This window comes from Oncorhynchus kisutch, linkage group LG23, assembly GCF_002021735.2.
Source record: "Oncorhynchus kisutch isolate 150728-3 linkage group LG23, Okis_V2, whole genome shotgun sequence".
In the NCBI taxonomy this organism is placed as follows: Eukaryota; Metazoa; Chordata; class Actinopteri; order Salmoniformes; family Salmonidae; genus Oncorhynchus; species Oncorhynchus kisutch.
The window spans coordinates 15,797,834-15,824,785 of NC_034196.2; the positions used below are offsets into that span (position 1 = coordinate 15,797,834).

At 44.1% G+C, this 26,952-nt stretch overlaps 2 protein-coding genes across 2 annotated transcripts; both read left to right on the forward strand.

Moving 5' to 3' along the window:
- Window positions 1-2,511: 2,511 nt before the first annotated feature.
- ppp2r2ab (protein phosphatase 2, regulatory subunit B, alpha b) lies at window positions 2,512-13,760 on the forward strand. The gene is made up of 10 exons (XM_020458179.2): window positions 2,512-2,723; window positions 4,855-4,932; window positions 8,655-8,752; window positions 8,897-9,062; window positions 9,168-9,280; window positions 9,592-9,769; window positions 9,910-10,074; window positions 10,298-10,467; window positions 10,814-10,905; window positions 11,004-13,760. The coding sequence occupies exons 1-10, from the start codon at window positions 2,717-2,719 to the stop codon at window positions 11,281-11,283; spliced, it is 1,347 nt and encodes a 448-aa protein (XP_020313768.1). The 5' UTR covers window positions 2,512-2,716; the 3' UTR covers window positions 11,284-13,760.
- Window positions 13,761-14,705: 945 nt separating this feature from the next.
- Window positions 14,706-26,482, forward strand: LOC109867999 (BCL2/adenovirus E1B 19 kDa protein-interacting protein 3-like). The gene is made up of 6 exons (XM_020457355.2): window positions 14,706-15,001; window positions 22,210-22,462; window positions 23,159-23,246; window positions 23,598-23,695; window positions 24,061-24,210; window positions 24,834-26,482. Exons 1-6 carry the CDS (start codon window positions 14,869-14,871, stop codon window positions 24,880-24,882), a joined length of 771 nt encoding a protein of 256 aa, XP_020312944.1. The 5' UTR covers window positions 14,706-14,868; the 3' UTR covers window positions 24,883-26,482.
- Window positions 26,483-26,952: the final 470 nt, after the last annotated feature.

A 26,952-nucleotide genomic window follows, 5' to 3' on the forward strand; every position in this document is an offset into this window, starting at 1 on the left:
CAGATTTTTACCTTGTCAGCTCGGGGGATTCAATCTTTCAACCTTACAGTTAACTAGTCCAACGCTCTAACCACCTGCCTCTCATTACACTCTGTCACGCCCTGACCGTAGAGAGCTTTATATGTTTCTATTTTGGTTTGGTCAGGGTGTGATTTGGGTGGGCATTCTATGTCCCTTTTTCTATGATTTGTATTTCTGTGTGTTTGGCCGGGTGTGGTTCTCAATCAGAGGCAGCTGTCTATCGTTGTCTCTGATTGAGAACCATACTTAGGTAGCCTTTTTCCCACCTGTATTTGTGGGTAGTTTTCCATGTATAGTTGCCTGTGAGCACTACATTGGCTTCACGGTTTCGGTTGATGTTTATGGTTTTGTTGGCGACATATTATTAATAAAGAAGTATGTACGCTTACAACGCTGGTCTCCTCCATATGACGACCTTGACAGAACTACCCACCACCAAAGGACCAAGCAGCGTGGAAGAGAGGACTGGACATGGGAGGACATCCTGGACAGCAAGGGATCCTACACATGGGAGGAGATCCTGGCTGGAAGGGATCACCTCCCATGGGAACAGGTGGAGGCAGCCAGGAGAGCGGAGGCAGCAGGAAAAGGGAACCAGCGTTATGAGGGAACACGGCTGGCAAGGAAGCCCGAGAGGCAGCCCCCAAAAACTTTTTGGGGGGTGCACACGGGGAGTGTGGCGGAGTCAGGTTGGAGACCTGAGCCCACTCCCCGTGCTTATCGTGGCGAGCATGTGACTGGTCAGGCCCCGGGCTATGGGGTGATGCGTAATGTGTCTCGGCCGAGCATTCACAGGCCAGTGTGCTCGGTGCCAGCGTCCCGCATTTGCCGGATGGAAGTGGGCATCCAGCCAGAACGGGTGGTGCCAGCTCTGCGCTCGAGACCACAAGTGCAACTCCACGGCCCAGTGTATCCGGTGCCTCGGCCAAGGAGGAGGCCTCCTGTATGTCTCCCAAGCCTGGAGAGTCCTGTGCCTGCTCCTAGAGCCAGGTCTCCTGTGTGTCTTCCCAGCCTGGTGAGTCCTGTGCCTGCGCCCAGCCCTGAGCCTCCAGAGACGGCCTCCAGCCAGGGGCTTCCAGCGTCGAGAGGCGCCCTTCGGTCCGGAGCGTCCAGAGGTGCTATGATCCCCAATTAAAGGCAATGATCATCAGCTGCCTCCAATTGGGAACCATACTCACACCAACATAGAAATTAAAGACTACAACACCTCCCAGTCACGCCCTGACCTAAAATACTATAGAGAACGTGGGCGTGACAGAGGCAAAGGAATGTCAAATAAATCTGGCTGCACAACCGATTGGCAAACAAACTGCAATTGAGAAATCATGTGACTAAACTGAATAAAAAGAAGAAGAAACTATACAAAGAAAACAAAGATCAATTATATAAAGAATGATATTCAAATTTTGGAGCACCTTAAATGACATTTTGGACAAAAAGGCTAACTCAGCTCCATCATTCATTGATTCAGATGGCTCATTTTTTATCACAAAACCCACTGATATTGCCAACTACTTTAAGGATGTTTTAATCTGCAAGATTTAGGCATGACATGCCAGCAACAAACGCTGAAATTACACATCCAAGTATGACCGACCAAATTATGAAAGACAAGCACTGTAATTTTGAATTCCGAAAAGTCAGTGTGGAAGACATAAAAAGCATATTGTTGACTATCAACAATGACAAGCCACCTGGGTCTGACAACTTGGATGGAAGATTACTGAGGATAATACCTTCGCTTGGATACTGGAACTATGGTGGACATCTTGTAGCAAGTGGGAACAGCCATCTGGCCCAGCAGCCCTGCGAGGGGCCAGTAACTTTTGGCTACTGGCCCATTACTCTAGAATGCCCCATAATGACAAAGCAAAAACGGGTTTATGGAAATGTTTGTAAATTCATAGATATTAAAAAACATAAAAGCCTTATTTACATAAGTATTTTGACCAAATCATGGTTTTAGCCGCCCCCAAAATAGGACGTTTTTTGTGACAATGTAAAATGTGCTATTTTATAGGCACCCTTTCTGTTTTTTACAATCCATGACCTTGTCTGTCTAACTGATGATTTATGGTGCTTTCAAGACGACTAAGAACTCTGGGGGAAAAACGAGGTCAAATCATGACATCAGTGATTCTCAGGTTGAAAAGTGGAGAGTTTCCGACTTGGAATTCCCATATGTAAACGTGACATACATATTTTAATATATGATCATATATTTTAAGAACATATATAATAATCACTTTGAGTCTGATTTTGTCCGACCTCAATTCAACCTATCAGAAAACCGGGCTTGCCCATCTTGGTAAGGGGCCGGCCGTTGCCCACTGTTCAGCCAAAGGCTCATTAGAGATTGGGGCAATGGGTAAGGTTATGGACGTCACCAGGATGCTGAATAATATACATGATAATAAGAACTGTGCGTCCCATCAGTGGGTGTGTCCCCTCTGGTTATACCGCCCACCGTTTCCACTCAAGAGGCGGGTTATGATGATGTCATGTGGGATGCGGTAGCGCCATTTTGAACTGTCTGTGGATGGTGGGTGTCGGAAGGGTGGGAAGACTTGTCCGGGAGGCTGTGTGAGTGAGCGAACAAGCCCGAACGTCTCGGTCTCACGATTCAGTTTCTTCATTTGAGAGACCGCTTGCACGAGTCATAACCTGACAAACAAGCTCGGGAATCCCTCTAGCCATGGCAGGTAAATGGAAATAGTAACGCGTTAGCTGCTAGTAACTCTACCGGTGGCAATAACGTTAGCTAGCGACCTTAACCAGCTAGCTTGCTAGTTATATACAATACTGTATTTAGACGTATATGTACGTCTAGCTAACATTGCTAAAGCTAACTAACTCATGTGTCACTGGGCCTCACCAATCATCTTAGCTGGGGACGTCCAACTTTACAGGCTAACGTTAGCTAGATGTGGCTAAGTTATAGTTAGCCCCACGTTCCTCTCAACCACATACTGTTCGCTGTTATTTCGTGCAAACTGTTAGTTTGAAGCTGTAACGTTAGCTACCTAACTATGCCAAAGGCCATACTTTCCTTTTAGTGAGTTAGCCAGCCAAGTAGTATTTCTGGTAGTACTACTGGTAGCTAAATTGTCCTTAATGTGGCACTGTCGCGCTAGCATGACCGGTGAGTTGAGCGGGAGTCTTGATGTGAAAGATGGTGGGGTGGGTGGATGATGACTGGCTTCTTCCGAACGGCACCTGTAACGTTACGATGTCCACCTTTAATGCCACACCATTATCGATTTAGCCATGAGTCACGGTTCTATTGCTGGATGTGGGCTTTGCTTTAATATTTATGTGTGCTTGAACATGAAGATCACCGTGCCATTTCCCTCAGGCTGGGATTGCATTGCTAGGTGGGCCAATAATGACTTGGCTGAAATCAATGCTAACCATCTATGACTCAGTTTATGCGTGAGATTCAGTGTCTGTCGAAAGTATGCAGCGCCCTAAATATAGTCTTCTCAGATTCTATTGCAGTGGTTGTCTGATTTATTTTTATTTAACTAAGCAAGTCAGTTAATAACAAATTCTTATTTACAATGACGGCCAAACCCTAACGACGCTGGGCCAATTGTGCGCTTCCCTATTGGACTCCCAATCATGCCCGGTTGTGACACAGCCAGGAATCGAACCACGGTCTGTAGTGACTCTAGCACTGAGATGCAGTGCCTTAGACCGCTGCGCCTCTCGGGAGCCCAAATAATGGGATATGGTATTACTTGTTGACAGAGGGCTCCATGGTGCTTGTATATCACTTTTTGCAGAGGCAGATGACAACCTAATTTAGCACTCTTACAATTGTGATCACTTGTAGTCAGCCAAGTTACATGCTAGATGTATGAGGTTTCCCATTGTCTTTTATTGATGGGACATTTAGGCTTCACCCTCTACATTGACAACATTCTATTCATACCTGCTCCTCCTACAGTTAAAACACACCCAACCACACTACACCCCAGACATGTTTTTATCAACGAATCTAACCGGTTCCATTGTGCAATAACATAAATTATTACTTGTGGAAATTTTCAACTCAACCTGTTTCATTGTGCAATTACCGTTTATTATTATCGAGAACCTTTCTGGATAATATACCTGTAATAACCCAGCCAGAGAGCTGGGCTAGAACTAGTTGACCTGTTTCAATGGTTATTTACACATCTTTGTGGGAAATGTCTATTCCTTATTCATTATATAATATTGTAGTAGTATTTCCCCAGCCTTGACCTAGTGTATGATGTTTGATGCTAACAGCTGTTGAGGGTGGCAGGTAGCCTAGTGGTTACAGTTTTGGGCCAGTAACCGAAGGGTCGCAAGTTCAGATATCCGAAACGACAAAGTGAAAAAGCTGTCAATGTGCTCTTGATCAAGGCACTTAACCCTAATTGCTCCGGTGTTGCTGTTGATAATGGCAGACTCTGGCCTTGACCCCACTCTGAGGGTTTGTTGGGATATACAAAAAACACATTTCCAGTGGGGCAAATAAGCACCCACCTAATTATTTATTATCTTACGCTGTGCCAGAGGGTTCTCTCTTAACAATGGTATTATCAAGAGACTGTGGAAGTACAGTCATAGGTCTCCAAGGACTCCTGAGGTTGTTGGTGTTCATATTGACTGTTCTCAGTCCATGTAGTATCAGATGTTATCAAAGACAAATGAGCTTAATGCACAAGATGCGACCAAGACAGGTCATTTTGTGTCTGGCAGTACACAGACTTTTTTTGTGGCAATAGTCAGGTCACTGTCAGATTTGTAACATAACCAGTCATGACCAATATCTCGATCAGTAACTGTCATTCTGCCATTCAGGAGCTGGAGGTGGGAGCAATGACGTGCAGTGGTGCTTCTCACAGGTGAAGGGGGCCATTGATGACGACGTTGCCGAAGGTAAGAGCTCTTCACAGGTCATAGTTGTTGCAGATTCATCATGGCTTCCTGGTATTTATTCATATTTCACAATAAATTGTGTTGTGCTGGATAAATGGTACTCAATGCAACACGCTTGTCCAGTTCTCTTTCATTCCCTGGCGGTCACCCATGACTTCTCATCTCCCTAAATGTTACACTACTAGCCTCGCAGACAGTCCGGTGCTATGTGTAAGAGTGGCTGCATAGTCAATTTCTGACACACAACGGCCTGCTTGCTGCTTTCTCTTTTGTCCTGTCGCCTCATGCTGACACAGTCTGTCTGAACATCCAGTATGGTGCGCTGTACGCTAGGGCTGGAAATTGCCAGGGACCTTACAATGCGATATCACGATACTTAGGTGCCGATAGGATATGTATTGTGATTTCTATTGTGATTCGATGTTCCAAACACATTGCTTACCATATGTCTGCTGCAGAGGGACAAGAGAGCCTTGAGAAAACAGGTTTTGATCAGTCATGGAAATAAGTGCTGAAAACAAATTGGCTCCCTATTTAAAAAGATGGAGAACAAGCTATGAAGGGGAAACACTGCCGTTTTGGTGTAGGCACAGCCAAGTAGTGCAAAAATAACATTACGACATGATCAAAATTATACGATATATTGTAAAAAAAAAAAATACGGTGTGTGGCTCACACACAGAGTACCAGTCAAAAGTTTTGTTTTGATTTATTTTTACTATTTTCTACATTGTAGAATAATAATGAAGACAACTATGAAATAACACGGAATCATATAGTCACCAAAAAAGTGTCGAACACAACATATTGTGATGTGTTTGAGATTCTTCAAAGTGTCCACCCTTTGCCTTGATGACAGCTTTGCACACTCTTGGCATTCTCTCAACCAGCTTCATGAAGTAGTCACCTGGAATGTATTTCAGTTAACAGGTGTGCCATGTTAATTTGTGGAATTTCTTTCCTTAATAAATTTGAGCCATTCAGTTGTGTTGTGACAAGGTAGGGGTGGTATTCAGAAGAGAGCCTGATTTGGTAACAGATCGAGTCCATATTATGGCACGAACAGCTCAAATAAGCAAATAGAAATGACGGTCCATTACTTTAAGACATGAAGGTTAGTCAATCTGGAACATTTTCAAGAACTTTGAAAGTTTCTTCAGGTGCAGTCGCAACAACCAAGCGCTATGATGAAACTGGATCTCATGATGAACGCCACAGGAAACGAAGACCCAGAGGTACCTCTGCTGCAGAGGATAAGTTCATTAGAGTTACTGGCCTCTGAAATTGCAGCCCAAATAAATGCTTCAGAGTTCAAGTAACACACATTTCAACATCTGTTCAGAGGAGACTGTGAATCAGGCCTTCATTGTTTACTTGCTGCAAAGAAACCATTATTAAAGGACATCAATAAGAAGAGACTTGCTTGGGCCAAGAAACATGAGCAATGGATATTAGACCAGTGGAAATCTGTCCTTTGGTCTGGAGTCCAAATTTGAGATTTTGGTTCCAACTGCTGTCTTTGTGAGATGCAGAGTAGGTGAACGGATGCTCTCCGCATGTGTGGTTCCCAATGTGAAGAATGGCGGCGGTGGTGTGGGGGTGCTTTGCTGGTGACACTGTCTGTGATTTATTTAGATTTCAAGGCACGTTTAACCAGCATGGCTACCACAGAATTTTGCAGTGATATCCCATCTGTTTTGTGCTTAGTCCCATTATCATTTATTTTTCAACAGGACAATGACCCAAAACATACCTCCAGGCAGTATAAGGACTATTTGACCAAGAAAGAGAGTGATGGTGTGCTGCATCAGTTGACGTGGCCTCTACAATCACCAGACTTCAACCCAATTGGGTTGAGTTGGACTGCAGTGAGGGGAAAGCATCCAACAAGTGCTCAGCATATGTGGGAACTCCTTCAAGAGAGAATGCCAGGAGTGTGGTCAAGGCAAAGGGTGGCTACTTAGAATAATGTCAAATATAAAATATAGTTTGATTTGTTGAACCCTTAAAAAAAAATGTACTATGTGATTCCATGTTTGTTTTGATGTCTTCACTGTTCTACAATGTAGAAAATACAAAAAAATACAAAAAAACCTGGCACTGGGCATATGGATGACAGGAATCAACAACTAGATTAGCCACAGGGTGAAATTTTCACTGGTCAGGGGGCCGGAACATGATTTACAAATAATTTGTAGACTGCAAATTGACTGCAAGAAGCCCAAACAGATATATTTGACTAAAACGATAATTTCAAACCTTAAGTTATGAGCTGGCACTGGAGGAGAAGGCAGACGTTTTACGTGCCCCTGCCATAAATTTTGTGTATATATATTTTTTTAGTTTATTTGCATTGAATGCTATTCATTGACTACAGCTCAGGGTTCAACACCAAAATGCCCTCAAAGCTCATCAATAAGCTTAGGACCCAGGGACTAAACACCACCTGCAACTGGATCCTGGACTTCCTGACAGGCTTCCCCCAGGTGATAAGGGTAGGTAACACTTCCGCAACGCTGATCCTCAACACATGGGCCCCTTAGGGGTGCATGTACTCCCTGTTCACTCATGACTGCACGACTCCAACACCATTACATTTTCCGACAACACAACAGATGTAGGCCTGATCACGACGATACAGCCTATAGGGAGGTCAGAGACCTCACCATGGTCAAGACAAAGGAGATGATTGTCGAAAGAGGATTGAGCATGCCCCAATTCTCATCGACAGGGCTGCAGTGGAGCAGGTTGTGGACGCCAAGTAACTAGAAGCCCTCATCACCAACAAATTAACATGGTCCTTGCACACCAAGACAGTTGTGAAGAGGGCACGACAAAGCCTATTCCCCCTCAGGAGACTGACAAGGTTTGGCATGGGTCCTCAGATCTTCAAAAGGTTCTACAACTGCACCATTGAGAGCATGACTGACTGCAACCTGACTGGTTGCATCACTGCCTGGTATGGCAACTGCTCGGCCTCTGACCGCAGGGCACTACAGAGCCGTGTGGAAGGAAATTTGCAACACAAACAAACATGGTGTTAATCTGCAAAATTGTATTTATTCGCCTACCTCCTCATGCCTTTTGCACACAATGTATATAGACTTTTTTTCTGCTGTGTTGACTTGTTAATTGTTTACTCCATGTGTAACTCTGTTGTCTGTTCACACTGCTATGCTTTATCTTAAACACGATACACACTTACATGCCCCAGGGTGTTTAGCCCAGCCTCCTGCTGCAACATTTCTCAGCATTGTCTTTCTGCTCGAATGGGCAACCAGTGGGTTAAAGTCTCAGCTTTTGTCTACAAAGCCTCCATACTGCTGTTGGGGGAATGTGCTGCAGCCTGTAGGAACTTGGTTACTGATCATTGTCTGCTTTGGATGCCATCACATCCTCAGTGGAATGCTATGGCCTACATTCACCCAGATACTCATCCAGCCCTAAGACTCCAGCTCCTGGATAGCCGATAGACCTCTAAACAAATCCAGTGCTAGTAATGCTAACTGCTGTCTCATGGATACAACCATCTGAAACAGGAACAGTGGCTTAACTGCCTTGTTCAGGGGCAGAACGGCAGATTTTTACCTTGTCAGCTTGGTGATTCGATCTAGCAACCTTTCGGTCACTGGCCCAACACTAACCACTAGGCTACCATCTTTAGGTTTTCTCATGACTTATAGAAGTCCAATCGAAATTAATTGCATCTGTTTTGTGTTCAGCCGACATCATATCTACTGTGGAGTTCAACCACTCAGGGGAGCTGCTAGCAACAGGAGACAAGGGTGGCAGGGTAGTCATCTTTCAGCAGGAAATAGAGGTAAGACTGGAAGTTTGGAGATTTTAAATTCAAAATCAGCATTTTTATATTTTGATTTGCTTTTGGATTTTTCTACCCTCTCCCTCCTCCATTCCTTACTCCTTTTTCTTTCTCTTTGTCTACTCCCTCTCTCTCCCCCAACAGAATAAGAGTCAGCCACAGTGTCGTAGTGAGTACAATGTTTACAGTACTTTCCAGAGCCATGAGCCCGAGTTTGACTACTTGAAGAGTTTAGAGATCGAGGAGAAGATCAACAAAATCCGCTGGCTGCCCCAGAAGAACGCAGCTCAGTTCCTGTTGTCCACAAACGGTCAGTCGGTTTTCACTCTGGTGAACTTTCACTTATGTGCATCCCATCACTGAGCTTTGTTTAACTGTTAAATATATTTATCTAGTCCTGTGTTCTGATTGTCAGACAAAACCATAAAGTTGTGGAAGATCAGTGAACGAGACAAGCGACCAGAGGGCTACAACCTGAAAGAGGAGGATGGACGCTACATAGACCCCAACACTGTCACTGCACTTCGAGTACGTGCTTAGCTGATTACATGCTAGGGGCTAAAGTTGGGGCCCTGTGTTCTGTGCAATCATGTGACAGTGCGATTTTTATTCTGTATTTTAAGCTCTAGAAACAAGTATTGCACACACCAACAAAAATCTGAGGATGGTGCTGGACCAGCTGACAAAAATAAAGTGGGACAGTTTGATAAAAATCCAGGCATGTCAAATAATTGCCGTAAAACAGGGCCTTAGTTATAGTATAGAGAAACACTAGTCACTGTGGGTGTAGCCTATACCCTTAGCACCTCACCCACTTACTACCTTCTGTACCCTTGTAGGTGCCTGTGTTTAGACCCATGGACCTCATGGTGGAGGCGAGCCCTCGCAGGGTGTTTGCCAACGCGCACACCTACCACATCAACTCCATCTCCATAAACAGTGACCATGAGACGTATCTATCCGCAGACGACCTGCGCATCAATCTCTGGCACCAGGAGATCACAGACCGCAGTTTCAGTATCCTCGACAAGCTGTTAATTATAGGATGGTTGAGGGAAGGGACAGAGGGGGGTGTGTGTGTTTACGTTTACCCCCGGTGTGTCACAAATCTCTTCTCAGTAGGTGTGCTAGTCCCCCTTGACTCTAGCCCCTCCCAGACATTGTGGATATAAAGCCAGCCAACATGGAGGAGCTGACAGAGGTGATTACAGCAGCGGAGTTCCATCCACACCAGTGCAACACCTTTGTCTACAGCAGCAGCAAGGGCACCATCCGCCTCTGTGACATGAGGGCGTCTGCACTATGTGACACGCACTCCAAATGTGAGTACCTATGATCAACAGGCACCTAGTGGCCACTGCAACAACCTCTGTATAAGGGGTTTTCACGTTAGAAAATGGCTTGACTGAATTCACATCGCTGCATAGTTAGACATGTGGGAATAGCTTGTTTTCACATTAGATGGGAGGTGGGGGGGGCTAGCACAGCAACATGCACCTTATTATCTCTAATAGTGGTTAACTTGAACTAACTTGACCTCTCCAGTGTTCGAAGAGCCGGAGGACCCCAGTAACCGCTCCTTCTTCTCTGAGATAATCTCTTCCATCTCAGACGTCAAGTTCAGCCACAACGGGCGCTACATGATGACCCGGGACTACCTGTCTGTCAAGATTTGGGACCTGAACATGGAGAGCAGGCCCGTGGAGACGTACCAGGTGAGACTGGCAGAGGGAGTGTGGGGACTTAAAGTTTGAGAAAGTCAACAGGCTGTTTTAGTGCACGTTTTTATCAGGGACTGACCACACCTCATTTCCTGCATGTAGCTTCAGATAATGTCCGCTAGGGGGACTCTACGTCTGTTCTTGCCAGACTGCTGCACTATCACACCCTGAAATGAGAAGTTTTACTTTGAACTTATGTTGTAGGCCATTTCAATCATCTTAACCCTCCTATTCAGAATATTTTTCCCTAAATGACTCATAAATACCGAGTTGACCGCTGAGGTTCGTGTATGTGACACCATGTTGATTAACTCTGGCCTGTCTTTTTCCCTCATGGCAGGTTCACGAGTACCTCAGGAATAAGCTGTGCTCGCTCTATGAAAACGACTGCATCTTCGACAAGTTTGAGTGCTGCTGGAACGGAAATGACAGGTTAACGTTCATTGCCAAGTACTCAAATTGTATTCATAAAAATAACAAGCCCTAGGTTCTTCGTTTCCTTGTTTTAATCCCCTAATTTTCCTTTCCAGTGTGGTGATGACGGGCTCATACAACAACTTCTTCCGGATGTTTGACCGGGGCCAGAGGCGGGACGTGACCCTGGAGGCGTCCCGGGAGGGCAGTAAGCCACAGCAGGTCCTGAAGCCCCGCAAGGTGTGTGCCGACGGGAAGCGGAAGAAGGATGAGATCAGTGTAGACAGCCTGGACTTCAACAAGAAAATCCTCCACACTGCCTGGCACCCTCAGGACAATGTCATCGCTGTGGCAACCACCAACAACCTCTACATATTCCAGGACAAAGTGAACTAGATGTTTTCTGTGAAGGCAGACATCCACTACCTTCAGCCTTTAATTTTAGTCAAGAACAAAATGTGTGACAACATCGCCGTCAACAACAACTAACCTGTCATTGGACAAAACAGACTTTGCCATGTTTCCAGGTGTGGGAAACTGAAACCATATCTTGCCCACCATCAGCCTCTGTGGCACAGTGACGTGTCACTCACCATGATATTGTTTTGGTGGTGATGTGCCAATCTGTGTGTCGGCTGCCCAGTATCGCCCAGCCCCAGGGCAACATGGGTAACTTGTTTAATTTATATGTATGTCTGACAAGCACACATTCTTTGGGGGGGGGGCTAGTAGAAAAACCAACACTCTGAGAACCATCCCTGCCCCTTCAGCAGCACCTCTCATTGTCTGGTGCCATAGTCATGTTTTTTTATTAGTCAACTGCCAAACTGTTTTAATTCAATTACAAGAACTGGTGTTCTGTTTCTATTGTTTCTCATACCACATAATTCTCCAAGAGCCTCCATCTCTTACTTACACACAGAAATATTCAGACACACATTTATCAAAGAGCCTAGCTGCTGTTGGTGAACTGCTGCACCTCAGAGGAACAGTCTAAAGCATCTACTGAGAGCATGTTGTATGTAGTATGACTGGTCCTACACTACATGACCAAAAGTATGTGGACACCTGCTTTTCAAACTTCTCATTCCAAAATCATGGGCATTAATATGGAGTTGGTGCTATAACGGCCTCCGCTCTTCTGGGAAGGCTTTCCACTAGATGTTGGAACATTGCTACAAGGACTTGCTTTCATTCAGCCACAAGCATTCGTGAGGTCGGGCACTGATGTTGGCTGATTACACCTAGCTCGCAGTCAGTGTTCCAATTTATCCCAAAGATGTTTGATGGTGTTGAGCTCAGGGCTCTGCCGGCTCGTCAAGTTTTTTTTTCTCGCTGATCTCGACAAACCGCATGCATGGGGGCATAGTCATGCTCAAACAGGATACTGTTGCCACAAGTTGGACGCACAGAATCGTCTTGAATGTCATTGTATGCCGTAGCGTTAAGTTTTCCCTTCACTGGAACTAAGAGGCCTAGCCCGAACCATGAAAACAGCCCCAGTCCATTATTCCTCCGCCACCAAACAGTTGGCATTATGCGTTAGGGCAGGTAACATTCTCCTGGTATCTGCCGAACCCAGGGTCGTCCATCGGACTGCCAGCTGGTAATGCGTGATTCATACTCCAGAGAACACGTTTCCAGCGTCCAAAGGTGGCAAGCTTTACACCACTCCAGCATTGCACATGGTGTTCTTAGGCTTGTGTGCAGCTGCTCGGCCATGGAAACCCATTTCATGAAGCTCCCGACGAACAGTTATTGTGCTGACGTTGCCTTCAGACACAGTTTGGAACTCCATGAGTGTTGCAACTGAGGACATACGATGTTTACGTGCTTCAGCACTCGGCGGTCCCGTTCTGTGAGCTTGTGTGGCCTGCCACTTCGCGGCTGAACCGTTGTTGCTCCTAGACGTTTCCACTTCACAATAACAGCACTTACAGTTGACTGGGGCATCTCTAGCATGGCAGAAATTTGATGAACTGACTTGTTGAAAAGGTGGCATCCTATGATGGTGCCACGTTGAAAATCACTGAGCTCTTCAGTAAGGCCATTCTACTGCCAATGTTTGTCTATGGAGATTTGCTCGCTGTGTGCTCGATTTTAAAATACCCGTCAGCAACGGCTGTGGCTGAAATAGGCAAATTCACTTATTTGGAAGGATGTCCACATACTTTTGTGTGTGTGTGTCTGCACACACTACTAGCTCCACAACCAGTCTGTCTGGCCAAGTGAGGACTCCTTATAACTGCTTGGGAGAGACTTTACTGAGTCTGGCAACCAGGGAGTTCTTGCTGTGTCTCTTTAAATAAAAAAAATCTTGGTTTTCTGTTGTCAAAGAGACAGACATTCTGAGATTTGTCATATTTATAAATGGAAGAAATGTAATAGCTGTTTTATTAGTTTTCTTTAAGGTGAAGTGACTTCTCTTGAAGATGTATTTTATATTGTCGGGAGTATCCCCTTTTCATACCTCGCTTAATTATCTTTCTATTGCAGAAAAGCAATACTTAATTATAAGAACCTCAGTCATTCCAAGTGCTATACAGTGTCATACTTGATCTGTGTCATAGTACTCCCAATATTATACATAAAATTACATAGTGAAACGCTAAAGATGTGTGTAGCATTTCATGAAGAACTGCCATGAAATAGGCAATGTTAAAAAAAAATGATCTGAATCGGAGTGAAGTGGAACTCACTCACCAAGACCATGCTCTATGATTTTGCTTGTCAACTTATGTCTACACACAGTGCAATTTGACAGTTGAAATCATGATACCTCCAATCATGTTTGACAATAATTACAAATATAATACAGCTGTTGTAAGTCTATAGTGACAATGACAGGAATAAAGTACTTTATTTTAATTAGATTTTTTTTACTAATGTGTCATGCCCTGGTCTTTACATTTTAATAGAGGGTAATAGTAATGGAGTCTTTTTGTAGGAACTAACTGCCAGGGCTCGTCTGTGTTTTGGATAAACGCTGAAAATGAGGTCTATGGTAAACACAGGCTTTGGAGATCATGTTTTGTTCTATGAGGATCTTCAACCCTCTTTTGGGGAATTTTGACTTGTTTATGTAATCAAAACAAGCACATAAAGGCTTTCCTAATTCATAAAGATCACATTAATATATCTTATAGAACATAACATAAGATCACCTAAACCTGTGTTAAACACTGAAATAAGCTCTAAAGGGGTATCCCAAACCCCTATTAATTCCCCACCTCCCCCATAGGAATGGCTGAACGAGCAGAGGTAACTCAGTTCCGTTTTTTAGGACTATAAACTGACAAACTCGATGCCACTTCAGATTGGAGCATATTCATGCCTCGTTTAGTCCAATGTTGACATCCCTCTGATAACATCCACTTTGAAATAGGAGTGCTGGCTGTTTATGCCCCAGGTACATAAAGTTCTTGACATTTTTATTTGTTTATATAAACAAGTGCCAAACTGTTAAATAAGTGTGAGGTGAACTTAAGTTGTTTTGAGGGTTTTATTGCACAATGCAACATTTTGTACCCACGCATAGGAGTATCCTTTGATCAACTACACACAACTGGGTATTGAGGGATGGCATTGGCATCTTGGGGTACGTGCCGATGTGCGCGATCTCAAATGAAGATTCTTTCACGTCTTGTAAATATACAGATGATGCTTTTACAGAGTTGTGAAAGTAGTGAACTACAATTTTATAATTTATTCCTGTTATTTTCTCACGATGTGGTGTCACTGATGTATAATACAAACGGGGGTGGTCAATTTCCAGTACGTTACGTAATGTTAGTCTGCCTATGCTTTTTGCCTGCCTTTGTTACTAAATAACTGGCTCATCTGACGTCATCACAGAGCTCCAGGAAGATTGCAGTGCTCCTAACCACTGGTTCCAGATCAGCTAACAGAACACATTTTAACTGTTGGCGGTAGCTATTCTGCAACAAAGTCAAGGCGACTCAGGTCAGTTTTGGTACGCGGATGCGCGCACGTCCGAATGTTTGGAGGGAGTGTGCGTGTTCGATTGACAGTCATATGCAAGCCACCCTGCACACAGTCACGATGTCTGAAGCTGCTGCTGTAGCTGAGAACAACGGAGACGCTGGACTAAATGGTATGATTCGTCGAAATGCTTCGCTATATTTTACTGTTATTGTTTATTAGAAAACGTGTCAGGTAATTTGAATCATTGTCTTTTGATACTTTACTATTTGACTTTGAGTGTATAAACAATATCTAGTGAGTTTTGGGTTGGTTTTCTATGTAGTCATGGAGAAGGGTTGTGGAAGGATCTACATTGTGCTACTCCTGTTTTCTGTATTGACAGTATCATGGACCAATGTGATTTTAAGAGGCTGTATAAACCGTAAGATTGACCAACAGTAAAACCAATCGTTGTTGCACGCGGTGCTGAATAGGCGGGATGAAGTGGATGTCAACAAGACGAGATGGAAGAAGTCTTGAGAGCTCAAAAATGGGGTTAAATTAGATGTTCGTAAATTAACATTTTAGTGCACATAGGAAAGGGGAAAGAAGTATTACGAAAACCTAACGAAAAGTACTTGGAATATTAAGTGTTTTTATTAAATGCATAGTCAGCTAATTGTGTAATAGATATGTCTTCTTGCCGTGGATGTAAACATAGCAAACTGGCCTAGTTAATCTGACTGGGTTTAAATATAGACCAGCAAAGAGTAGCGGATAAAACTACTCATGCACCTCTAAACACACCTGCTGCACTCAGTCTGGTCAATTTGTATGTAGCAGCCTGATACTTCTGGGTAGCCTGCTACTGTGAAAATACTAATACAATACGATCAGTCTAATGAACTGTTATACCAGGTATATGATAGTTTGCTTGATTATAGGTGTATTCACTATCAATCCCTAACAACAATTTAAACACAATTTAGTTCTGAACAATTTAGTGATATTTTTGGGGGTAGTTTGGTTATTAAAACATAATCATGTTTTTTGATTTTGTTGATTTATTTTTATACATTCAATGTATTGTGAAATAATGGAAATGCCAAATAATGAACATTACAACTATTCCATTGCCTCTGTCAGGTAGATTAGGTAGACCTCAATAGAAAAATTACAATGAAAGAAAAGTCTCTTATTTCTTCTTGGAAGGTTAGTTTAGCTGTATCGCGCAAGTTAAATGCGCCGCTGCTCCTGTTTTTCGGGTTGCATCTTCCCAGGTCCTGGTAGGGTAATCAAAACTCTGAGTTGTGTGTACTGTCAGTCTGTCACCCAACAGCCTGTGACCTATGGGTCAGAGTGCACATTGGGATTCCTTGTATTGTGCTGATTTAGCCCACCAGTTAGCGTGTGTGTGTTGGCCACCGTAGCCTGGCGCTAACCTTTTCAAGATATCCGCCACTGCTTTGCTCGTTATCAAGGCCACCGGGCACTAGTCATCCTTTAACTATTTAAAACTCAACCGAGTCACTTCCCTAGATAACCGCTTCTAAGAAGGTTGTTAGCCTAGCCAGCTATAAAACATACCAACTCAACCTAGATGCCACTGTGTTTTCAGCTTGGTTTACCATAAATAAGCCTAAATTTAAAAATAATTTTCCTTCTCTAGCTCTGTGGTCATAGCTAGGCTCACCTGAAATTATTTGCGGGTGCTATGCAACTCCCGTCAGATTATTGTAGCTCTCTACCTTTACTGTGTATTGTGGTAGCTGTTGTAATACATTCTCCCGTTACTATTGTTAGTTAATTTGATTAATCAGTATATCACATAAGAAATATGATATATTTATGTCCTTTTTAACCGTCACGTTCTGAGCTGTGAGAACACCGCAACACCATGATGCTGGGCATTCATGGCTGTTCCTCTTGTGGAGCTGAACTACAAGTAGAAGATGGTCATGACCTGTGCCCTGCTGCCTAGGTGTTAGCCACCTGCGTGTGGCCCTTTCAGACCTCTGCATTAACTGCGCCATTCTGCCTGTGAGGGAAGCGCGGCTAGGCAGAGTTGAGGCATCTACACCGTTCAGTGTACCACCTTCACCGGCTTTTCTTACAGAGCTTCAGAGATGCTGGGCCAACCCATGGGCTCTCGCCCACCACACCAAGGATAGTAGGATGCTATCTGCCATGCGCGACGCAAAACATTGGCTGGACCATATGCCTAAAGTGGATGAATGCATAGCAGAGCTGATGCTCTACCCCAGATAAAGTCCTGAAGGAAGATGCCCGCTGCCCCAGACCTCCGTGCATGGCCACAGATGAGCTACTGTCATGGGTCTACGACACAGCTGCCCACGTTGGGAACTCTCTGTGTTCATGCTAGCACAGAACGAGATGCTCCAGCTAGACCATGCGAACCTGAATCTCTGCAACCTGAATGATGCATTGCATCAAGCTTTTGCGTTCATGACCAGAGAGCTAGGCAGACTGATGTTCACCCTAGTTGTGACTCGTCACCAACTCGTCACCAGGTCTGGCTTGCCCAAGCCCCAGTGTCCAATAACTCCAGGCGGACAATGAGAAAGCTCCTAGTGGTCCTGGGACTGCTCTTTGACCCTGCGGCAGAGTGGGCCATCGAACATAGAAAACAGTTGAGTCAGGCTACACTGCTGTGGAAACCAGGCATCACAGAATCGTGGCAGAAGGAGGCCCGACGCGTGCGAACCTAGCCACTCTCTCCTACACACGCCCCTGGCCCTACCACCAGCCTAACACGTGCTTGACGGCAATGCAGCCAGCCCCAAACACCACAAACCGGGCGTGGGGGTAGAAACTGAATGGGGGGGGTGCGGCTGTCTGCCGATTTACCCAGCAGCACTTGACCTACAAGGCACTTTCCAAATGCCTGCTTCTGGAAGGCTACCCAAAACGTTTGACCCAAGTTAAACAATTTAAAGTCAATGCTACCAAATACTAATTGAGTGCATGTAAACTTCTAACCCACTGGGAATGTGATGAAAGAAAAGCTGAAATACATCATTCTCTCTACTATTATTCTGACATTTCACATTCTTAATATAAAGTGGTGATCCTAACTGACCTAAAACGGGGAATTTTTACTAGGATTAAATATCAGGAATTGTGAAACTGAGTTTAAATGTATTTGGCTAAAGGTGTATGTAAACTTCAACTGTAACTGATTCTACGAACACCTGGAAGACCGTCAGTACTTTCCTGTCACTTGTCATCTTTTTACGGGAAGATTCCCGGAGACAGTGCGTTGTCTGACGTACGGTTTTATATGAACCGTGGGTACGTCCTCCCATGCTCTCACATCACAGGTGTGACTTTGTTCATTTTACTCTACCTGCGCGGAGTTCAGTGATATAAATAATTACTTTCAACCGTACTCACGGTCTTCAAGGTATTCGTACAACCATAGTTGCATTCTGTTCTTCAAAGTAGATAAGGTATACTTTCACAAACTGTCTCTGTCCCTCTCGTCATTGTGTTGTGTACGTTCCTCTCTCATGCAGTCTGGGTGTGTAACGGCCAAGATCCTTTTAACGTGTAAATTTGGCTAGCCAAGCTTGCTTCTCCTTCATGTTGGTGCTAGCCTGCTTGTTAGTTGCTATGCATCAAAAGCCAATTCAGTAGGGCCTGGAAACGATAGTGAACTTCGATTGGTCAATAGCAACACCATGTTGCGGATTATTTGCATAATGTTCAGCAACGGGGCTCCGCTGTTTAATCTCCCCCAATGTGTTTGGTGGATTTCCGGATTGGAGTTTGAAGTCACAACATAGCAGGGATGCCTTTAGCACTGAGATGCAGTGCCTTAGACCACTGCACCACTCGGGAGACCCATTAAAGGGATTCTTCGGGATTTTGGCAATTAGGCCAGTTATCGATTTCCCCAGAGTCAGATTCACTTGTGGATGCCATTTGTATGTCTCTACAATTCCCTTCAAATTGCACAAACTAGCACTAGCACAACTGGAAGTTTATATGTAACGCTAGTTAGCATTGGCTCGCAAAACTACTTCTAACCTCCTTCATGCTGGACACATAAGAAAAATGGCATGCACGAGTTAATCTGACTCTGGGGAAGCAGATAAATGGCCTCATTGCCAAAAGGTTGACTCTCAGGCAGGGTGAAAACGACTACATCGACCATGATCTTTCGCTAGTTACGCTCACTTTCACCATGATCTTTAGGGTTTTCTTTTTTTTGGTGCCATTCAGCAATATGGCACGCTTCAAATTCAAATACTTCCGGCTTCATGCACCATCTAAAGTTTTTCATAGGAATACAAAGAATTGTAGAATAATAATGAAGAGATCAAAACTATGAAATAACACATGGAATCATGTAGTAACCAAAAGTGTTAAAATAATAATCAAATATATTTTAGATTCTTCAAAGCAGCCACCCATTGCCTTGATGGCAGCTTTGCACAGTCTTGGCATTCTCTCAACCAGCTTCATGAGGTGACTCATGAGGTAGTCACCTGGAATGCATTTCAATTAACAGGTGTGGCTTGTTAATTTGTGGACTCCCTCTACCATCCCCTCCAACCCACCCAAAACATGCGCCAACAAAAAGAAGAAAAGAGAGGAAAACAACAATGCAAGAAACAATAGACCTCAAGGACAACCAAAATCTAAACAGCCAGGCCAGCTGTATGCGTTTGAGTGCATGTGTGGCACTATTTGATTGTTTGTGTACACATGCACCTCTGCGGCATCAGCCTCAGGGAAATGGACATTGGATGTAACAGCGTTCCCCCTTTGTCATTCAAGCTAACTTTTTTAAAATGTATTTTTTATGGTCATTGTAGTTAAGTACCATGTTTCTGAGCTGAACTCTGTTTTAAAATGACTGTTTTCAAAATGTTTTTTTGACGTCATCGGATAGTTCTATTTAACTTTAATATATATTTTTTCTACAAATGCAGAAATGCATCGTTTTCACATGTAGACACTATTGTGCTGGCGATAAGCAAAATGAGGTTGAAAAGTTGTAGAATTTCCCTTTTGCGTTGTGTTCTTCCTTTGTCATAGCCTTCTAAATCAAATCAAATTTTGTCACATACACATGGTTAGCAGATGTTAATGCGAGTGTAGCGAAATGCTTGTGCTTCTAGTTCCGACAATGCAGTAATAACCAACAAGTAATCTAACTAACAATTCCAAAACTACTGTCTTATACACACAAGTGTAAGGGGATAAAGAATATGTACATAAAGATATATGAATGAGTGAAACTTTGTCATTATGATGGTGCCTATATGGATATATCCTGTTAGCAAATATTGGAGTATGTGCTCAGTCTGGAATTAACTGAGGGATGTATATTTAAAGATCTCAGTGTGCGTGGGTTGCAAGGGGAGCAAAAGGCATGTTCATCAGTGTCACACATAGAATGCCTCTAGAGGAAGTACACAGTCAGCACTGTGTTGACCTCCCTTTATGGGGGCTGCTGGGTATGGGCAGATGTGATCGAGCATTACCAAGCCCTGAACGGAGTGAGTTGGCATGCTGTGCTATTTCTGGACACAGTGACGTGGAAAGTGCAGAACGTTTTTCAGGACACAGTAGGGTGGAGTAGGAAAGTGAGGGTCAGGAGCCTTTCATTCGGAAGTTTGAGCGTACATGTTGTCAGTTACATTCCAGCTGCAGTGCGAGCCAGGGAGGGAACAAGGTTTGTTATTGTTAGACAGAGCTTACTCACTCTGTCTATAAATAAGTAGATACTCATTTTTGCTGTGTAATTCTCAGAATTGAGGAAAGCTTTGTGTCCACTGCAATGTCATTGTCTTGGATAGGATATCTCAGTCCCATCCACACAATGGGTATATTCAGTTTACCTTACTCTTCTTTGGTGATTATGTGAGTCTTTGGAGCCATTGGTTAGGTTATACATACTGGTTCTTATTACCATAAGATACGTTTCCATACAACAGCTGATAACAGCTCCACGACAGAGCGAGCAGCAGCCAGAATGTTCGGCTCAACGCTGGCGTCATGGCAACCTTGTTTAGGCCATGGAGCACGGACAATGGACTGTCGACAGTGGCTTTGCTCAGGCCACTGTGTAATCCTCGGGATGAGCCTGGGGTGCGGAGTTGGACTTTGGGTTAGGGGCTGCTGTCATTCAATGTTTGGCCAGTGAAACTGACTGAGAGACTTAAGTCAGCTAGGCTGACTGTCACATGACCAGTGTGTTTACTCTCTCTGCTATGAGATCATGTGCTCTGCTTGTGAACCCTAGCTTCCTAAATTAGGGGAGTATGTGAGACATTTTAAGATGGGGAAACCAGAGCGAGAAAGAGACTGGATGTCTCTCCAGTGTCAGTGTGACTCCCTATAATTTGTATCCTAGCTGTGATTGGCAGTCTCCCCTGTAGCGAGTCCCTGCCTGGGCTCATGTAGTAACATGGATCAGCCAGGCTAGGCCATGGCTCGTATATAACAGCAGGTGCTGTAAACAGACAGCACAGCATAAAATGATATTCTAGACAATTCTATTCTTCCAACTTTGAGACATCAGTTTTGGGAAGACCCTTTCCTGTTTCAGCATGACATTGCCACCAAAGCGAGGACCATACAGAAATGGTTTGTCGAGATCGGTGTGGAAGAACTTGACTGGCCTGCACAAAGCGCTGACCTTAACCCCATTGAGCACCTTTTGGAGGAATTGGAACACAGACTGTGAGCCAGGCCTAATCGCCCAAGATCAGTGCCTGACCGCACTAATGCGATTGTGGATGAATGGAAGCAAGTCCCCGCAGCAATATACCAACATCTAGTGGAAAGCCTTCTCAGAAGAGTGGAGGCTGTTATAGCAGAAAAGGGGGAACGAACTCTATATTAATGCCCATGATTTTGGAATGAGATGTTTGACACGTGTCCACATACACTAAAAGTATATCGCCTGATGTCACCAGGCAGGCCAAAACTCCATCCCACCTAAACAGACACATTTCAGGCGGTCTTTTCAAACAGCTCTTACACTTAAAGGGAATGATCATTTTCATGGTGATAATTCACAATTATTCTAACCTGGAAATATACATACAGTTTTTGTAAAACAGGATAATCAAGTTTTGGACTGTGCTGGAACTGTCTCTGCCAGTCTCTCTGACTGTGTTTCTTTATCCCCCTTATCATATCGTTCTAGGTATGTATTATTTTTTTTGTCATTAGGCTATTCGTTCAGCATAGAGGCACAATTTTCCATGGTCTGCAAAACATTTTGACAGAACATACAAGATATACAAAAACATGGAGCGTAATCATGTACATGTAATAAGTTGTGAAGTTTGATAAGATTTGCTAAGTATCCCAACTGACAAATGTGACCAATGTCATGTACTGTATGTACTTGTCCTGCAGGGTCCTGGGTGGAGTTGGAGATGAACAGAGCTGCGGCCGCAGCTGCGGCGGGGTTGTCCCAGTCTACCTCCACCGTTGGCCAGGCTCTGGGTCTGCTCCCCCTGCCTCAGGTGGTGGTGGAGGAGGTGGTGGAGGCCATTGTGGGGGGCCTAGAGCATGTGCCTTCCTCTTCCTCCATCCATAACGGAGACATGGAAAAGATTCTACTGGACGCTCAGCATGAGTCTAGCCGCAGCAACTCTTCCTGTGACAGGTAGGGGGTGCTACAATGAGGAAGAACACAGTTCAGCTTGGCCTTGAGAACTCTGTACAGATAATAAAAATCTAGAACAATTCTTAGAAATCACCTGTAACTCTTTTCAATTCACTGTTGAGGTCACCTACTAGCCCAAAATCAATGTAGATTTAATCTCTGGATTGATATAGTACTGTATGCTGTTATGGGGATGTAAATATAATCCGTTTGCAATAGTAAACAACATCTTCATCACCTGTGTGCGCACAGGGGGAGGTCATTGGACTTAAATCCACTCACACCTCTGCTTTCCCTACCCTCTGAGCCATGAGGTTGCCTGCCATAAACACAGGCTTATCTGGTCGCCCGGTCAGCTGAGTCCGTCAGCTGTCAATGAGTCACCTGAGAATGTTTACCAGGAGTGTTTCTACAACAGCCTACTAATGGTGGAGCTCACAGACAGACTCATCCATCCACTTTGAGGTGGCAGGCTGACAGGCAAAGTGAAAGCCTAATCGAGGCATGATTCATATGCACATTGAGCCATCAGAGGCGAGGTCTCTTGATTAATGCATTGGGAATTTGAGCAAGCCCCAAATCTTCAACCTGGTTACTGCATACAAGTGTACATTCCTATGCACCAAGGGAGAGAATACTTGGAGTGCAGTGATTGGCTGTGACTGTTTTTATTTTGTTGTTTGATCCTCCCCACAGTCCTCCCCGGCCTCCTAGTCCCCAGGAGGATGATCATGATGGACAGATCATCTTTGATGTGGACGTGAGCAGCAGAATAGATGGCCAAGTAAGAGTTATTACTTGGTGTGCCTGAGCTACCTACGTCACATGTATGTTTCCATGGTAATATAACCTGCTGCTTCCCTCAGTCTCTTGTGAATGTCAACCATAACCTTTGTTACAATGGCGATGGCAACAGGAAACACTAACCCGGTGGGTTTGAATCCATGTACACGGCAGTAGCCTCCGCTTTAGGTTCCATTACAGTTACACACACACACTCTGTCAGTGTCTGTAACCATGGCAGCCTCACACTGGGTTTATTGTATTGTATGGGCGGTCAGCCATATTGTCTCTGCCTCCCCCTGTTGTCTGTACTGAGCTCAGTGTCCTAATGCGCAGCATGTGTCCCTTGCAGTCAGAGGAAGATACCCTGGAGAGGGACATGGATATCCTGATGAAGGACTCAGACTGGGTAGCAGACTGGTCAAGTCGGCCCGAGAACATTCCTCCTAAGTGAGTGATGTACACAGTCCCATTGCCCCTAAAACATAGAAGTCTTATTGTATCTGGTCTCCTAGGTAAATCCTAGTGTGTTTGTGCATACAGTAATACTACTTACAGCTGAATATTTCCACATGATAAGGAGATGATGGATAATACTGTAATGAATCCACAGGGGGCTGCTGATGGGAGGACTACTCATAATAATGTCTGGAACGGTGCACTTGGAATGGCACCAAACACTTTGAAAACCCTCTGTTTGATGTATTTGATACCATCTTCCCCGATTAGGGTGCCACCAACCTCCTGTGGGACAATGTTGATGAGGAAGATGGTGACGTTACTGTATGATAACCATAATTTTTCCTGGCCTGTAGGGAGTTCCATTTCCGCCACCCCCGGCATTCAGATACACTCAGCATGAGAAAGACCGGGGCGATGAAGAAAGGAGGTGTCTTCTCTGCAGAGTTCCTCAAAGTGTTCATCCCCTCACTGCTACTGTCACACATCCTGGTCCTGGGACTGGGGTAAGAGCAAACCTAGGACACTTTTGTGATCAACCTCCGTTAGGTAATCATTTGTGTTATAAGTAGGATAATAGCACTTTTTTTATGGAAGTGAAAAAGCCAAGTGATGACATTACGGAAGGCTTGTTTCAACCCATCAATGCGTCTGCATTGAGAATAACATTTCCATTATTATAGTCATTAGCTGGCGAAGTAAACACTTCCTTCACAGATTAATGTAGACAATTCCCACATGGAATCTCCTGAACAGCTTTCAATTTCCTTCTGTTTACAGTTGTTTACATACAATTAGAAGAACCCCAATCAGATCCAATATATCATGTTTTGTTTACTGGGAATCAGATATCCCTGGAACAAAACTGCATGTACAGAAAATGATTACAGCAGAGGGCGTGTGGTGGCAACACAGTGGGCAGCTGCAATGCTCGAGCCCTGTGTATATGTCTGGGTCTGGATAGTAGAACAGCTGCTGCTGGGATGGATTGACACCTGCTGCGCCACACCCTTAACACACACTTTGACAGCACACATGACACGGCAGGGACAATCCACAACTCCATCTATCACTTATCAGCTCACTAGTTAATGACTCGGGGTGTAACTGCTCTCTCTCTCCCCCTCAGGGTGTACATTGGGAAGAGGTTGAGCACGCCCCCTACGAGTTCTTTCTGAGCAAGAAGCTGAACGAGTGCCTGCGGGAGAAATGACGCTGTTGTATGAAGAATGCCCCTCTCTCCTCAAACTATTCCTCCTTTGCCCCCTTTTTCTCTCTCTGCTTTCTCCCACCTACATCATTTCCTCCTCCTGTAAACTGCGCAGACCTGAACCGTGCTGTGTTCTTAGGACAGATGTGTTGCCTCCAGCCCCCCCTCCCCCCTTCCTTCCTCATTTGTATTGGTGAGGTCATGAAAAGTGAGGTCATGTTCCCTTTTCCTCTTGTTTTGGGTGTACTTGTTTATAAAGTGTGTTTTTGGGGGAGGGGGCAAAGCAAAAAACCAAACTCCTCTACACACTAGCTCCAGCACTCTCATGCCTGGTACAAGAAAGAGCTGTCTGCCCCACAGATTTACAAAATAGAAGTAGCCCAAGATTGTGCCATCTACAACGGTGGTTGGGTGACTCTCTCAAGCCCGTCACTTGACCCTGAAAGGGTCTAACTAATTTCATAAAGAAAGAAGCTAACCTGAAAATGTGAGCATGCCTTTGAAAGTAATCATTTTGTCTATAACTATAAATACAATTTACTGTAGATGTTATGGTCTTTTTTTAAAGTATTTTTACCACCATAATAAAGCCTGAGTTTTGATTAAGGATGTTATCAAATTTATTTGGCCATTGTGGCCATGTCAAATCCACAACCACCAGATGCTGTGCATTGGAGAGAATCCGCTTGGCCTGTGAGATGAGATGTGTCCAGTACGTGTCATTGTTTTGTTTCTGTCTTGATTTCTTTACGATATACCATGGGCCTAGTTATTTAGGCTTGGTTCAATGGGTAAACCTCTGATATGCCTGCGCAACTGACGGGTCATCTTACACACTTGTACAGCATACACGCAGACATTTAAGAATGAGTTTATGTAGGTTGTTAGTCCAGCTGGGGATTAACCCTGATGTTTCACCACACTGATGGCTGGAGTTGGATTGGAGTCCAAAGGCAGATTAGTTTTAGAGGTACAACTACATGGACAAATTCAAGCATGCTCTGAATGTTACTGCGACCTACAGTACATCACTGTGCTCTGAGGGACCGCAGTGTTTCAAAGTTGAGATTTAAGATGGGGCTGTTTGTACTAACACTCCACCGTTGGATATTGACATCAACCTCTTTATTTCCCTCTACACATCTGCCAAAAGGAACTGAGGTCCACCTTGAACCTCAACTCTTCTCAGTAGCCACGTGCCTCACCTCTGTTCCCAAGACTCCATTGTGGTTCTGTTGGTCAGTGTCTGTCTGATCTGACACCCGGGCTTCTCTATGGTTTGTTCCAGTGAGTTTTATTGTCTGTATTGTGACATTGGAGTCTGAATGCACAGAGCAGGAGGTATAGCTATGATAAGACTGAACTCATCAGGGATTTAATGAAGATTGTTAGAGATATACACTTTGCAGGGACCATTTTTGAAAAGGAAAGTTTAAAAATGATTCCCCTCAGACTGCTATGGTAACAATAGTTATTGTAATCATACACATCCTTTTGATTTAATTTGGTTTTTTCCCCTCATTGTAAAATGGAAAAAAGGTTTTGTCATTAAAATTTCCTCAATCAAACTGAATTGTTAAGAATTCTTTTGTACTAGTTTCACTTAACTATGCAAAGGGAAGGGATCACCTCTTTTCCAGCAAGGTGCATGAATTGAGGAAAAAAGTGGATAGGAGATTCAGAAACTCTTGCAGGACAATGGAATTGATAAACAAAATCGTATTAAGTAGAAACGACATGAAAGGCTTTTGGTCTTCAGGTTTTTTTTAACCTGAAGAAGGCCAAAAGATGTAATGTGTTGATTCTACTTTTGACTGATTACCTAGAAACACACACAGACTAAAATGCATAATCTCCCACTGCATCAGAGCCAGCAGGGAGAAGGGAGGGTGGTATGACTACTAGCCAGTCCTCATACCTCAGCCTATAACATGCAGTCAGTTCTCATATTCCAGAGCCTTAAAACACAATATTTAACTGAGTGTGTACCTCCACAGTCATTTGTCATGCAATGGAGCTTGTCCGGTCACTGAATGTC

Coding starts and splice junctions, on each gene's coding strand:
- ppp2r2ab (XM_020458179.2), top strand. Junction 8,753..8,896: donor TCTTTCAGCAGGAAATAGAG/GTAAGACTGGAA, acceptor CTCCCCCAACAG/AATAAGAGTCAGCCACAGTG. Junction 10,075..10,297: donor ATGTGACACGCACTCCAAAT/GTGAGTACCTAT, acceptor TGACCTCTCCAG/TGTTCGAAGAGCCGGAGGAC.
- LOC109867999 (XM_020457355.2), top strand. CDS start 14,869: ATGCGCGCACGTCCGAATGTTTGGAGGGAGTGTGCGTGTTCGATTGAC. Junction 23,247..23,597: donor GCAGCAGAATAGATGGCCAA/GTAAGAGTTATT, acceptor TGTCCCTTGCAG/TCAGAGGAAGATACCCTGGA. Junction 23,696..24,060: donor CCCGAGAACATTCCTCCTAA/GTGAGTGATGTA, acceptor CCTGGCCTGTAG/GGAGTTCCATTTCCGCCACC.